The sequence below is a fragment of the Oncorhynchus mykiss genome, chromosome 8 (genome assembly GCF_013265735.2).
Source record: "Oncorhynchus mykiss isolate Arlee chromosome 8, USDA_OmykA_1.1, whole genome shotgun sequence".
Lineage (NCBI taxonomy): Eukaryota > Metazoa > Chordata > Actinopteri > Salmoniformes > Salmonidae > Oncorhynchus > Oncorhynchus mykiss.
In genome coordinates, this window is record NC_048572.1 from 21,390,801 (window position 1) to 21,406,137 (window position 15,337).

The following is a 15,337-nucleotide window of genomic DNA, read 5'->3' on the forward strand; positions in this document are numbered from 1 at the left end:
GTTGGCCAATAGGGGGACGATAGCATCGTATATCAATGTTGTATGGGTACATAATTGCGCAAGGACAAAGGCTGACATCGCCCAACGTAATTTCATGTAGTTCTCCATTTCTGCAGCCCATATGCCATCACTTGGTCTAAAAGACTGACATGAAGAGTGGATTTAAAGCAAATCTGCCTCAATGTTTACACGCAGCTGCCACATCACAAAACACTACACTCAACCATCTTCCATTTGAGGGGGATGTTAAGACTTATGTAAAGTGCTGCATCAGAGAGTAGAGTAGCAGTACAGTGGTTTGAGCTGCTCTCAGCTGCAGGTGTGTAAGCCTGCCTGTATCGAGAACACAACACACATTAGTATTTCAAACAAAGCGTTTAAAAAGAAGTGTTTGAAGATGCTTTCCCTTTGAATGATGGTGCAGTCCACCATGCATTTGAATGACTGCTGCATATCAATTCAGAATGACTAGCATCCTGCATCCGAGTGCCTCTCCCTAGGCACACAGCTTTCAGATGGTGAAACACATCCTTGGTTATAAGTCAGTGCAAATAAAACATTCAATTAATATCTAACACATCCAAGGTTACTACAGCTCCATTGTTCAATAGTTGATCATTTCAGGTTAAATCCAGCAGGCCTTTCGGTGCATACATTACAGGGAGTAAAACACTTGTTCACCTTACCATAGACCACATTACATGTGAGGGGACATGCAGAGGACAAGATCAGACAACACAACTCCATAAATCAACCTTTTACATCGGTTCAATTTAGCTCGCAGGAAGATATCAGCTGTTCAGTCTACCTTTAGAAGACGCTGAGGGAATCCAACCCAAACAAAGCATATAGGTGTACTGAATATATGGGGTTTTCAGTCACATGTATTGATTAACCTTCCTATGACAACCCAACCACTGGCTAGTGAGGAATTGGGAGTTTCAGTCCTATGGGTAATTAGTTAGCATTATGGTGTAAATGCATACAGCCACCTGGAGTGTTGTTTGAACAGGTAAAAAGCCCAGGTTGGTGATTTACTGCCACCTGGAGTGTTGTTTGAACAGGTAAAAAGCCCAGGTTGGTGATTTACTGCCACCTGGAGTGTTGTTTGAACAGGTAAAAAGCCCAGGTTGGTGATTTACTGCCACCTGGAGTGTTTTTGAACAGGTAAAAAGCCCAGGTTGGTGATTTACTGCCACCTGGAATGTTGTTTGAACAGGTAAAAAGCCCAGGTTGGTGATTTACTGCCACCTTCAGTTATGGAATGTTTGCGTACAAGTATAATTCATTGGCAGATCTCTCCTGAAGTCCAAAATGGTATCATGTGATCCTTCCTTAACCAATAGGAAGTCCCACCCAGTTGACTACTTCAAAAATGGTTGAAGTCCTCAATGGCACTGCCCATGCTAAAATTGGCATTTGGGCACTAGAGTCGTCTATCTAAGATATCCCTACAGTGTAAATACTCCTGTATGCCATGTAACCAGAGAGAAAGGAAAATAAAATACTGAATCTGGGTTTTAAACAAGTTCATGAGATGAAAGAAATAGCAAAACACTTTAATACAAGAATTAGTCAATCTTCACATGGATTAACAACAACAGACAGCAGCATTGAGGATTAAGGGGCTCAACATGCAAAAATCTTAATATTATGGAGAACGGGGTGAGAACCTAGTAATTCAACACCAAATAAAATAGTGTTGGTCATGGGGGAAATTGTATACAGACAACTGCTTTATTTTTCATCCTGATTGATTGCAAAGATTGGATTTTGTGTAGGTTTAATGTAACTTGCTGGCTGAGTTTCACACATGTACAAAAGCAGACACACACAGTCCACCAATAGTAACTCTGAATGAAGACACAGCACAACCATGTAGTCAGACATCCTTAACATGCAGAGTATAGTCACGTATCACAGAGCTCTCGTTCCACATCCTCCCGTACCATATTGATCAAGCGCTACATTTGAAGCACACTTATATGAAGTATAATTTCCAGAAAAGCCCCAAGGTCCTCCATGCAGTCCTTTACAGAGATGGAGAGACCTGAAGAGCAAGGTTGTTGTTTAGCATTAAACTTTCTGCCTGGCACATTCCTCACAACACACCGCTCCCTTCCAGAGCAGCAGAAAGCTTGATCCATTATCCTCATTCATACCTCAGGGGCACAACAGGATCTACAGCAAACAGAGAGAGAGCGAGAGAGAAGCAAAGCAACACTAGATTTACACCATACGGCTAACAATGTCCTTCAGGTAATGTTGGTTCCTCGTTAAATACAGCTGATGCGGGGGCATTGGCCGATCTCTTCCAAGCCCGCTGATGTTCAGTGCGTGCCATTACCTTGTCAGGGTCCGTACTACCCAGCATGCCTCACAGAGGCAGCCTGGTGACCCTTTCACGTTGCGGAGGAGCAGTGAGTCCGAGTAGTGAGTCCAAGTAGTGAGTCCGAGTGAGCGGGGTTGGAGGTGAGATTCGATGTGATGTGGCAGTACGCTGTCTGGCTGGCTGCTTGTTCTCTAGTGCCTGTACTGCAAACAGAGACCCAGGAGGAAGAGGGGCTAGGGCGGACCCCTACCCCACACCCTTGTCTTTCCCCTTCCTCTGGAGGGGCGGGGCCAATCACTCACTTCCCCAGCCGCTGCTCACAGGAGGCGTAGCGCTGCAAGGCGCTGAATAAGTCCTCATAGGAGACGCCTACATGGGAGGGTAAGGAGCTGCAGGAGAGAGGGAGGATGTTAGAGAGATATACTACAGAGACACTTCTAGCCTACCTCCGATGGCAGTAGCTATGGGCAGTAGAGTAAAACCTATGAATATAAAATAATGTTGGTAAAATAGATACCAAGCAATAAGTGATTAACAGAAATGTCACCATGTTACATTAGTTAAAAGGCGTACTCCAAATACAATTATGTACTTTATTGCTGCTTTAAAAAAAATCTCCTGTGATTCCCAAAAGCTGCTGCTTGAGTTAATGCCTAAAGCAGTTACAGCACTATATGGCCATCTAGTGTTTGATGGTGGTCAAGGCCCAAAATGTCCTTGCAAATCATTGACAATGATTAGGCCTCTAGTGCCCAAAAGCCTGTTTAAGCATGGGTAGGGCCGTTGACTACTTCAAAATAGCAAAAGTCCTCAACTGGGTGGGACTTCCTATAGGTTAAGGAAGGTTCACATAATTCCATCCAGGTCATCAGAAGGGCTCAGCCAATGATTTAAACTTGTGAGCAAACATTCCATAACTGTAGGTGGCAGTACGCACCCTTTCAGTTTGTTAACCAACTTTTTGGGCGGCAGGTAGCCTAGTGGTTAGAGTGTTGGGCCAGTAACCGAAAGGTTGCTAGATCGAATCCCCGAGCTGACAAGGTAAGAAAAATCAATCGTTCCCCCCCCTGAACAAGGCCGTTAACTCACTGTTCCTAGGCAGTCATTGTCTATCTTTATCAACACAAGATAGTGAAATGGAAACGTAGTCTAGCAAGCAATTGTCGATTTTCTATTTTTATTGTTGTTATTTTAAATGGAAACATAACTAATGTCCAGAAATAGGATTTCTGCGATTGTTAGTGATGCATCATCTGTCAACGTCGCATCTTATGAAGGCTGAACTGCATCATTTCCTCTCCGTTTCCATTAAAACAGCACTGCTATTTATACTGGATTCACAGCAGCGTTTTAAAAAGCCTTGTCAATCTGTCAAGACAGGAGACAAATTAGGCAGCAGGCAGGTTTACCAGTTAATCTGCACAGATAAGCACAAAAGGCCCATATCAATTCTACTCAGGAGGCAAAGCAAAGGCACGCACACACAAACTCTCCCTCTCTGTCATCACACACACACACAGAGTGGTTATGAGGAATAAGAAAGGAACCTCATTGTCATTCGCGTCCAGCTCTTCAGAGCAGCGGCTATCCCAGCAGTCTTCCACACGAGTGAGGCAGCCTTATCGAACGTGTGCACACAGACAGACACTGTACAATACTCACATGAACTCTGTCAGTCTGATGTGCCAGGGCAGGAATCCCAGGGTGCTTTCTACTGGGCCGAACTTCAGAACCAGGTCTGGATCTGGTGTACTCTTCGACTCTGCACATACAGAGAGCAATGGAACAACCAATCACTGGAAATTTCAGAGTGCACCGTTTCGAGCATTTCAGAGGCTAGTTTGCATAAGGACTGTGGAAAAGATTAAGAGATAACCATCTGAAGTGCCTTTTCTTTTTTTGGGGGGGGTGTTGGGGGGGTGTTAGAGAGCTACAGCAGCAGCTTGCCAAGCCCCATAGACACTGACTGTGCTGAGGAACAGCTGCACTCACTGGCCCAGAGAAGTAAACACACGATAACTTCACTGTACACCACACTGGATTTGATTGGATTCAACTCAACTGCACTAAAGTGAACTCTGCTATCCTCTGTAGTTTATATTCTGTCTGGAGACCATCTTTCTCATCAGTTTGTTCACATTTCTGCCTTTGGTCTCATCCATCACCTTCTACAAGAGCTTTGATTTGTGAGTGTTCCACTAAAGTAATGGTGATGTGATTTACAGCTAGTGAGGGTGATCAGTCTTAGCCAGGGGCTAACGATGGGCAGAGCCTGGGCGGGCAGAGGGCTCAGGTCAAAAAAAACACATTGAGAGAGGAGCTCTGGCTAAGAGTGCTTCATCTTCCGTTCATCTTTTGATCAAACACTGTTGGAGCTGCTCTAACAGGGGGCTCCTTGACCTTTACCCAATTTCTGTCCTCCATCATTCCTGAGCTTCAAATCGAGTGAAATTGCTACTCTGAACATCATGCCAAAGGAGAGCTGGTGAGCTAAGCTTCACTGACTGTACTCCAGCTTGTAATAGTGCAGCACAGATTAATATCAGATGATTTACAGTCTATGATAACTACTGTTATAATCAAGAGAATGTCTATGGGTGTTATCCTGACGATTAAGCAATTAAATAAAGGTCCCAGTCAACGAATAACAATACACTAAAGACCAGTAAGAACCAACGGCATGTCCTCCTTCTGATCTTGGGGCCTCCTCACCTCTGAGTAGGGAGTCCAACACAGTGACATTAATGTCTTCGGATGTCTTTTCCCTCTGCTCCACAGCTCTACACAGCTGCTGTGCTGCCTGCACGATCCTCAGCTTCCCGTCGTCTGGAGACAGCACCTTCAATACAGACTGACACGACAGCACTGTGGAAACAGAGGAATACAGTCATAATGCACCCCACAAACACACATACCGGTACTCAGGCACGCACACACACACTAATCATAACAATCAATGGTAAACGTGTCAGGTGGCTGTTTGACTGAAGGTTAGTGGGTGGGAATGCCTGCTTTATAAACCTGCTGTTATAATATATGGAACGCCGCTTGGGTCTTTGGGTGTCAAACTATACACGTCAAATAACACTATATGACATGTCAAATAAAACAATTCTATTATAGAAAGTTGTGTGTGCTGAATTTGCATGAGCAAGCCAAGCAAACTCATCCAGAAGGCGAGGTCAGAACAGGTGCATCAAAGCTGGGACCGAGAGAGTGAAAAACAGCTTCTATCTCAAGGCCATCAGACTGGTTTTTTTTCTCTCATCTTTATTTAACCAGGTAGGCAAGTTGAGAACAAGTTCTCATTTACAATTGCGACCTGGCAAAAAAAGGCCATGGTGGTGAAGTAAATACAATATAGCAAGTAAAACACTGGAATGGTTGATTTGCAGTGGAAGAATGTGCAAAGTAGAGATAGAAATAATGGGGTGCAAAGGAGCAAAATAAATAAATACAGTAGGGAAAGGGGTAGTTGTTTGGGTTAAATTATAGATGGGCTATGTACAGGTGCAGTATCTGTGAGCTGCTCTGACAGTTGGTGCTTAAAGCTAGTGAGGGAGATAAGTGTTTCCAGTTTCAGAGATTTTTGTAGTTCGTTCCAGTCATTGGCAGCAGAGAACTGGAAGGAGAGGCAGCCAAAGAAAGAATTGGTTTTGGGGGTGACCAGAGAGATATACCTGCTGGAGCTCGTGCTACAGGTGGGTGCTGCTATGGGGACCAACGAGCTGAGATAAGGCGGGGACTTGTAGATGACCTGGAGCCAGTGGGTGGGTAGTCAACATGCGCGAGCGGTCTGGTCAGCATGTAAGAACTGTCTTATATATTATGGGTATTTTAGATGACACCTAGCCTAGATAGTTAGCTAGCTAACAATAGCTACTGAAACAGATTGTCATTTTGTTATGTTTTTGGGAAAGACCATTGTTTGCATCCATCAGCTAGCTAGCTTTTTTTATGACCAGCAGTATCCAGCGCTTGGGGAAGTGTGTCTGCGCACGTGTGGCAGCAGAAGGTGCGCGAGACAACTATACCAGCGTCACATGATACGAAACAGGTGAATCGTTGTGACATATGAAATACGAGTGATAGTGTAATCAATGTGTCATAACTACGTAAAAAATGCATGAATGTGCTAAATTATTATGTGACGTGCAGTCATATTGAGATCCTGATTGGTCAACAAGCTTATTTGACACGTTAAAGTGTTATATGACGTGTATCTTTTTTGACACGCAAAGACCCAAACGGCATTCCATAGTAATATGACATTTATGGGTTACAAAACAATTGAATAACAAGAGAACATAGAGATCCTATAATTCGTAAATTATACAAGTGAATTATAGTTTCTATGAACAGGAAAAACAAGAATTCCTTGAAGAGAATTATTCTGGGTTGTGTTCCTTTACTACTCTATACGGTCTGTGTGTGTGAGAGACCGTGTGTAATAACAGATTGACTTGCTCAAGAGATAATGTAGTTGCCAACAGCAGACGGCCAGTAAGACTACACAATAGAATAGATCTCAATCAGTCAATACAGGCTGGCTGCAGTCCACATGCTCTTCAATAAACAAATGCCACTGATGATGCAATCATGCTTTCAAGCACGGTGTAATTGGAATCCATCTAAAAAATACAGTTAACTATAATTTTCGTAATCCGTTTCAAAATTCATTCAATAAGTGATGATGAATTGTGAATATTACTCCAATTAAGCCTTGCAATCTAAATTGCCCTAAAGGGTTTCATATATTATTTAGTATCCAATAGAATTGAATTGATTATTCATACTACGTGTGGCAGAATTCTGAATGCCTCTTCTCTTCTTGGTTGTAGCCCATCTAGTTCTTCTGGTTTAACCCGATTATGGCATAGTACAGGAGTAAGGACGGAGAATAGCAGAGAAACCACAGGGCATGTCCCATTGTTCCAGATGTCTGTTGAGGGGCCGTATGTATCAAGCGTTGAGAGGTGTAGGAGTGCTGATTTTAGATCAGTTTAGTGCAGTGTTTCTTAATCCTGGTCCCGGGGACCGAAAGGGGTGGACATTTTAGTTTTTATTAATATGTTTTATTGGTAGCACTGGTGCTCCTAATTTTGAAAAGTTAGGAGCACCACATAACATTTCAGCGCACCAGACAAATGGATTATTAAATTGATGGATATTGTTTATATTAGGCCTATATGAATCCTACTGCTCAGTTGATTCAGAATATTATTCAGAATAAACATTGATCTACACCACCACTGGTAGCAACCTGTATTAGAGTTAACGTTTGGCATTTAGCTCGCGATTAGCATTATGCCAGCTTCCTTAGACTGGGGGGGGGGGGATTGTTTGTGTGTAATTATTTTTATTTTTTTTGTGGAGTGCCGCTTTAGACCAGCACTCCTAATCTGAGATGCATACAGCCCCTGCTGTTCAGTGTTCAAGTGTCTCACCTTGTTGGTCCTGTTTGTCAGTGCCATTGTTAAGGAACTCCACACAGAGCTGCTTGGAGCCTTCTAGATCTAGGAGCTCCTGCTGCTGCTTCAGGATCTCATCCATCAGCCTTGAGTTGTTCCTCCTGAAGACACCTGGGAACCAAAAGGGTCATGGCTAGAAGGGGTCCATCTTTAGTCAAATTAATGTCAGATTTAACTTTTTGTAGCAGGTTAGGAGAACTTATGCAGTAGTTTAGGAGAATTAACATAGCAGGTTAGGATAATTAGGTAAAGGTTAGCTAAAATAAATAAAAGAAAATCTACTTTTGACATTAATTTCACAAAAGCTGGATCCCTTCTAGCCATGACCAACCAAAATGGAAATGTTATCTGCTGGGAGGAGGGGGGAGTTTCAACCTCTCACTGGGGGTTAGGAACATTGGGCACATCCGAACTTAACTGAAAGACGAAAAAACAAGGAGATTTGCAACCTTTCAAAACTGATACCTAAAATTAACATAATATTATATAATAAATTGAGTAATTAGGGGGGAATAATGAATCATGTGCCAGATTTGGCTGTGAGACTGATGACACAAGTCAGCAGACATTGAGGAACCACACCACTGAGAAAGCACTCAAGGCGTAAACAATATTTTCAAACTAGCATGACCCAGTAAGAGTGTGAATTTTATTTAACTAGGCAAATCAGTTAAGAACAAATTCTTATTTACCATGACGACCTACACCGGCCAAACCCGGGCGACGCTGGGCCAATTGAGCGCCGCCCTATGGGACTCCCAACCACAGCCGGATGTGATTCAGCCTGGATTCGAACCAGGGACTGTAGCACCTCTTGCACTGAGATGCAGTGCCTTAGACCGCTGCGCCACTCGGGAAGCAAGAACAGAAATACTGTGCGTGTGTGTAACCTTCAGTTAAGCCAATTCCCTCTAGGCTCAGAGAATAGGTGAAAATGCCACAGGTCAAATCTTGAAAGCCTATTGAGAGTCGGGACTCCACTAGTTGAAATCATATTCTCTAATCTAGCTATACAACATTGTTACAGTTGACAGAAAATAAACTATCACACTCCAGTGGTTTCTCTGATGACAAGACATGCCATTTGGGAATGAGGGCAGGGCCCAAAGAATTTATAAACTGGGTGGTTGGAGCCCTGAATGCTAATTGGCCGACAACCATTGTAGATCAGACCATATACAACAGTATGACAAAACTTTATTTTATTTACTGGTAATAACAAAACATTAAATTGTACTGCTGTAATTATGTGGGTAACAGGTTTATAATAGCAACAAGGCACTTGAGGCCTAAGCAGATATGGCACAAATGATGGAAGGCTGGGTAAAGCTATTTGACTATCAGAATTGATAATAGATAGCTAGGTAACAGTTATCCAAGGCAACAAACAAACAAAGTACCATGAATAGGAAAGTTCAACAATCGCTGATTACAAGCCAATCTAAATATGGCTGGCTGGCAAGGGTCTGCACTGCAGCGCACGTGACTGTCTGGTGGTGCTGTATTTAGCAACACTTCCTGGTGTCATTTAATATAAATAAAATAACGAAGAAATTAAATTCTTACCGTAATTATCGTATACACTGACATAAGATATGCCGACTGCCATGCACCACACCACAAGGTTGGCTATATCTGTGTACCGTGGCTCCTCTTCCGCTATCAATAAACCGATATGGTCAGGCAGCTTCTCCAGAGATTTCCCATCCGCCCCCCAGCGATACCGACGACCAACGCGTTTACCGGGTGCTGGGACAATATTTTTTTGGTTAGGAAACGAGAGAGCCATCGGCACAATAAGCGCTGTTAAGGCTCGTGACCACAGTCGCCCATTCCAATTCCGAAGTCGGATTCGGAACCAAGTGATAAGCGTTCTATGAATGTGGAGAAGGACATGCAGAACCTGCCACACGAACTCGTACACTATTGCCATTATGCCGCCCTCCTCGACAAAATCTCGAAATTGAATAATTATCAGGTATCTATCGAGCTCTGCATTTCAAGTCTAGATATGGATGCACACTAATCTACTCCTGTGAGCCATTTAGTTTACTGCCAACGCCTCAGTTTACACGGCTGCCATCTTCATACAACCTTTACCCTCTGAACCCGAAAGATACACGTAGCTCACTGATTGGACGATTCAGCAAATATGAAATCACGCGAGATCCACGTATGGTTGTTTTTTTTTTCTATGTAAATGAGACAGGCAGAGAGCAAGTCTCGATCCCTCGACCTTCTAGCCCGAAGTCCAGCGCGTTATCGACTGTGCCGCAAAAGCATGCTCAAGCGGCAGAGTCGATATCCGCGGCAGGGTCGATCACACAATTTAATGTGCATCCCGCCACCTATTATGCCGGATGGAAACAGGATTCCCTACCCCCAAAACTGAACAAATTACCAAAAAAATACAATAAATCAAACAACCTTTTTGTTAAAAAAATAAAACAGATCTGATCCCTATGTAACCGGTGTGAAATGGCTAGCTAGTTAGCCGGGTGCGCGCTTATAGCGTTACAATCAATGACGTCACTCGCTCTGAGACGTTGAAGTAGTTGTTTCCCTTGCTCTGCAAGGGCCGCGGCTTTTATGGAACGATAGGTAATGATGTTTCGTGGGAGGCCGTTGTTGATGTGTGCAGAGGGTCCCTGTTTCGGGGTGAGGAGAGGGACGGAAGCTAAATCTGTTACACCTACACAGGCTCAAGGCGAATATGGTAGGGCGGGTCTTCTGGCGCCAGTAGCCCTTGCAAGTCTTCAGATGTAAAATCCTTTAATCCCCAAAACTTTTCTGCTGCAGCCACAATCATGTCCAGTTTCATAGACTTCTTTGAGACTTGTGCTGTACAGTTTATAAATGTGTTAATGAACGCAACAAAATCCACATTTTCAACACACAGTAATCTTTTGTCTGGCAGCAAACATTTACTACAGGCTTGGTGTATCAACTACCATAGATTGACTAGCATCACTAGTCACTCAATGATTTTAATCACCTCCGCATAGGAGATTTGATTGACCGCTCTAGCTTTTACCACCTCATTCTCCTTCACCCTTAAAGGGCACTCCAGTAACTCAGGATCATGATCCCCACCACAATTGCAACACTGTCGTATTCCTACACACATTTTTTTCAGTATACTATTTTGTCTGCATACACTTGAAACAAGGCCAAATCCTTTACAATTCTTACACTGCAGTGGTTTGGAGATGAAAGCTCTTACAGCCTATCTTACATAACCAAGCTTCACATGCGGAGGGAGTTATTTGCTCTTTATCAAAAAACAACAGGACCGACAGACTTTCTTCACGTGGGTCAGACGCAGGGCACCAACCACACCAGGAATGATCTTCATCGTCCCTGAGATGACTCCTTTGACAAGTGCTCTACTCAAATTCAAAACACAACACTTCTGTTGTCTGGATTCTCTTGAGGCCCACTGCAATCTTCCCCTCTTCTTCAGAAATACAATTAATAAGACCACTCCTGGTCACTCTGACAGACTCCACTTTTCCAAGCCCTTGCTTCACAATCTTCGACCCCTCAAATGGGTTTCCCACATATGCATCCTTACTCAACAAACTTATCCCAATAAGAGGAGATTCATTATCATTCACACGTATTATCCACTGCAATTTTTGAAAATTTTATTTTTTGTTCTAGTTGTTGATACTACTGTTGTCCATGCAGAACATTCGTCTTCACCAAATTTGCTCAAAGCGCTACTGGATTCAAACTCAGCATCCACTTCCGCCATCACCCCACTTCCCGTCCGCCCGTCCCCTCAAACGCATGCCGAGATACTCTGGTTGTTCTTTTTGTCAGAACCTAGAGGTGTCCACTAGTTACCACATCCACAATGTCACAATTGGCTATATTGTAAACATTCATTAACAAACATGAAAACAAAACATTTGCTGTTTGTGCTTAATTTAAGGTTAGAGTTAGGAATAAGGCTAGCAGTGTGGTTAAAGTTAGGCTTAAGGTTAGGTTTAAACCGGTTGGAAACCGTGCAGGTCAGGCACCCTAGAAGTGCAAGTCGTTAGTTATCTGTAGCTATTATTTATTTGTCTATTGTTTTTGCAAAGTGTGCATAACACTTTTTTACAGTATCAACTAAGATGCCAATTAAATTCAGAACAAACCAAACACACACAAAAGTAATTACATGGCTTATCCTATAGCAGATTATTTGCAACTGTTTGTGCAAAGTAAATGAAAACTGTAATGAAACTTGTTTATTTATTATTATGTTATTTTACATTAGGTATTTAAGGTATATTCTACATATACCTATTTACCAATGTATATTGCAATAGCTGTTTGTTAATACAGTAGTTTAATGTTTTTCTATTGACTACACAGCTAAAGGTAACTTCCTTAGTATTAATTGCCAAACTACAGTAAAATGTTAAAACATTCAAAATACCCAGTATGTTCAGCTAAACATGAAATTCCCCTGCTACATTTATTTTCTCCATCTACGAATCATAGTCATAATACTCCTCAGTGTCTGTCTGCTCCACTTGGTCCTCAGGGGCGGTTTCCATGAAGTACTCCTCACATCTGTCCTGGGCCATCAGGTACGCTCTCCAGCTGTCCCCCGGCTCACTCACATGCTCGTTACACAGCTCTTTAGGGATCTCCACCCTCCTGGCCAGCAGGGTCCTCTTGACCCCCAGGAGCTCACAGCTGCAGTTCCAGGGGTTCCCATCTAGGTAGACGGTCCTCAGCCGTGGAAGCAGATCCAGGGTGATCTGGGGGAGGGAGGTCAGCTTGTTTCTCCTCAAGTTCAACACCTGCAGGCGCTTCAGGGATCTCAGCTCCTGCTCCTGGACGGCCTCGATGCGGTTCCCTTTCAAGTCCAGGCGGATCAGACTCTCTGGAAGCCTGCCAGAGACACATGTTAACAGAACAGTGGACAGTGGTGTCTGCTCTTACCAAAAGGCCAAAGGAGTCACATGGATCTACAGTTAAGATGTGTTTATCTATCATCTTGTGGTTTTATACTCAAATATGTTTAACCAAAGACCTACAATGTGGTTAGGCCGCTATTCTACCGTATTGTACAAAGATCATTGTACAAATGAGTAATACTCAATTGAATGTACAACACATCTATAATGTATGTCATGAATTCATCAATATGATCCCAAATGTTAGTCTAAAACATGCCAATAAAGCACCATATCAAAGGGATGAAATACATACCCGTCTGGAATAGAGGAGAGGAGATTCTGTTCCAGAGCCAGGTTGGTTATGTGAACGCTGTTCCTCAGAGCATTAGCTTCAAAGTTCCAGATGGTGTTATTCTCTAGGAAGAGATGCTTCAGCTGTTTCATTCCAGACAGGTGCTGGAAGGTGACTTCCTGAATGGAGTTCTGTCTGCAGTCCAGTTTTTCCAGTTTGGGGCTCAGTCTACTGGGCAGCACCCTCAGCTGGTTTCCTGGCAGTTCCAGCACTGTGAGGTTGGGCAAGCGAAGGCCACCATCCACAGAAACCAACCTATTGTAGGACGCAGACAGAGACGTGAGGTTGCGGAGTTGGCCCATCTCACGGTTTCTCAGTGCTCGTATTTGGTTCCTGTCCAAGTTCAGGTAGGACAGAGTGTGAGGGAGATCGAGGGGGACTCTTGATAGGAGGTTCCCTGGTAAACGCAGTGTCGTCAAGGACTGTAGTGGTGTGAAAAAGGATGAGGGAAAACAGGGGATCTTGTTGTTCCCCAAGCTCAACAGATTCAGTTGGGGGAGTCTCAGAGCACCTTGAACTGTCTCAATTTGATTTCCATCCAGGTAAAGGCACTCCAACTTCTTCAGGGTGGAGAGGGTGTTGGAACGCAGGTTGGTGATCTGGTTGTTCTGAAGATCAAGCAGGCGTAGTTTCTTCAGCCCCTCAAAGACAGACTCCTGGAGGCCTGTGATCCTGTTGTGGCCCACGTTGAGGGTCTCCAGGCTGGGTGGGAGACCACGGGGGATCTGATGCAGTTTATTCTTCTGTAGATCCAGGCTTCTTAGTAGCCCCTGAGCCCTGAGAGCATTGGCCTCCACCACTTCCACTCCACAGGATGAAATTATCACTTCCTCCAGCTCTGTCAGGCCAGATATGTCTCTACCCTGGAAAAGACAAACATATCAGGAGAAGATATGAACTAATGTGTACCATTATACAAACAATATGCTATTAATCAGAAGTAAACCATCACTCAGTAGTGCTTAAATCAAACTGATTTCTAAGGATTAATTACAAGATTGCTAAGATGAAAGGTCTGAAAATGGTTTGATAGTGAATCTATTGTTACCAATGTCACTGATTAGCAATGGTTATTATCAAATGAGCAATTCCACTCTTACCTTTAGTTGCTTGATGTGATTGTATCCCAGGTTTAGTTTCCTCACATCTTTAGTGATTCCAGTGGGAAAAGACTGCAACCTGAAACACTGCACTGACTTTGCACTATCACACACACACTTCTTTGGACAAACATTGCTACAGATGCACACGAGAGTATGCAATGTAATACTTGCCAGCAAGATCATGAGAAACCACATCATGAACACCCAGCCTAGTTGGGCATCTCAGTAAAAAAGAACAGCACTCCCACTTGCTCTGGGGTTTAAATACCTCAGCAAGGATTATGTGGGAGAGAGTAGGTGCTCTGTTTCATTTGGAACAATGGCAGAGATGTTTATCTTGGTTAAAAAACAACATTTGACACCGACAAGGAACTGACACAAACAGTAATAGATAGCCCTTCTGTTTGCGGACGTGAGAAACTTGCTGATAAACCATTTACAACCCATTCAGTTAAACAAATACAATTTCCTCCTCTGTCTATTTGAATACTCTGTCTGCCACTGTCTTGAAGGAGTTGCCATATATTTGCATGTTATGTTTTAAGATATGTTAGATGAACTACATTAACCCTGATTACTGCATGCACTTGTGACTAAGTGCATGCAGTAATCAGGGTTAAGGTAGTTCATCTAACATATCTTAAAACATAACATGCAAATATATGGCAACTCCAAGACAGTGGCAGACAGAGTATTCAAATAGACAGAGGAGGAAATTTGGATAAAAGTGAAGGCTAAATAGCATATGTTATTAGTAACATTTAATACAGATTAATGAACAACGACCACTTGTCTTTTAACTGAAGGATTGCCTTCTGTAGTGCCACACAGGGAATGTATATTTATCTCTCATGAACGTTAAATAAATAAAATATTTGTCTGATTATCCCAACAACAATGGTGTGAGATAAGAGGTTAGCAAATACAATTAAAAATAATGTATTTAATGCAAAAAGTAGCTATGTAAAATATGTAATACTGTCTGCAGAGCCACTCACACCATGCCTACAATGACATAAGAAATGTTTACACTCTCCAACAATATATTTTAGACACAGGGAGTGGTCAACAAAAACAAGAGTGAAAAGCAAAGCATTCAACTGCAATTGTCAACGACAAAGGTACAATAATATATGCTACTGTCTGCCAGTATAAGGAGTGGCAGGAAACTGCCCCCAAGA

General features: G+C 42.9%; 2 protein-coding genes across 2 annotated transcripts; both read right to left on the bottom strand.

Annotated features, from left to right (window-relative positions):
• Positions 1 to 1,537: 1,537 nt before the first annotated feature.
• Positions 1,538 to 10,310, bottom strand: LOC110529588 (dehydrodolichyl diphosphate synthase complex subunit nus1). Its single transcript, XM_021611931.2, has 5 exons — positions 9,370 to 10,310; positions 7,780 to 7,914; positions 5,045 to 5,197; positions 3,995 to 4,094; positions 1,538 to 2,721 (listed from the first exon to the last, which is right to left on the bottom strand). The coding sequence occupies exons 1-5, from the start codon at positions 9,734 to 9,736 to the stop codon at positions 2,631 to 2,633; spliced, it is 846 nt and encodes a 281-aa protein (XP_021467606.1). The 5' UTR covers positions 9,737 to 10,310; the 3' UTR covers positions 1,538 to 2,630.
• Positions 10,311 to 11,142: 832 nt separating this feature from the next.
• On the bottom strand, positions 11,143 to 15,271 carry LOC110529589 (nephrocan). Its single transcript, XM_021611932.2, has 3 exons — positions 14,154 to 15,271; positions 13,015 to 13,916; positions 11,143 to 12,693 (listed from the first exon to the last, which is right to left on the bottom strand). The coding sequence occupies exons 1-3, from the start codon at positions 14,352 to 14,354 to the stop codon at positions 12,285 to 12,287; spliced, it is 1,512 nt and encodes a 503-aa protein (XP_021467607.1). The 5' UTR covers positions 14,355 to 15,271; the 3' UTR covers positions 11,143 to 12,284.
• Between the last annotated feature and the right edge of the window lie 66 nt (positions 15,272 to 15,337).

Bases quoted from the DNA above. Each gene is read 5' to 3' on its own strand.
- LOC110529589 (XM_021611932.2), bottom strand. From the start codon at position 14,354: ATGATGTGGTTTCTCATGATCTTGCTGGCAAGTATTACATTGCATACT. The intron at 13,917-14,153 runs GTAAGAGTGGAA...TGTCTTTTCCAG, and splicing joins ATCACATCAAGCAACTAAAG to GGTAGAGACATATCTGGCCT. The intron at 12,694-13,014 runs GTATGTATTTCA...TGTCTCTGGCAG, and splicing joins CTCTCCTCTATTCCAGACGG to GCTTCCAGAGAGTCTGATCC.
- LOC110529588 (XM_021611931.2), bottom strand. From the start codon at position 9,736: ATGGCAATAGTGTACGAGTTCGTGTGGCAGGTTCTGCATGTCCTTCTC. The intron at 7,915-9,369 runs GTAAGAATTTAA...TTTGGTTCCCAG, and splicing joins CAGTGTATACGATAATTACG to GTGTCTTCAGGAGGAACAAC. The intron at 5,198-7,779 runs GTGAGACACTTG...CTGTTTCCACAG, and splicing joins TGACAAACAGGACCAACAAG to TGCTGTCGTGTCAGTCTGTA.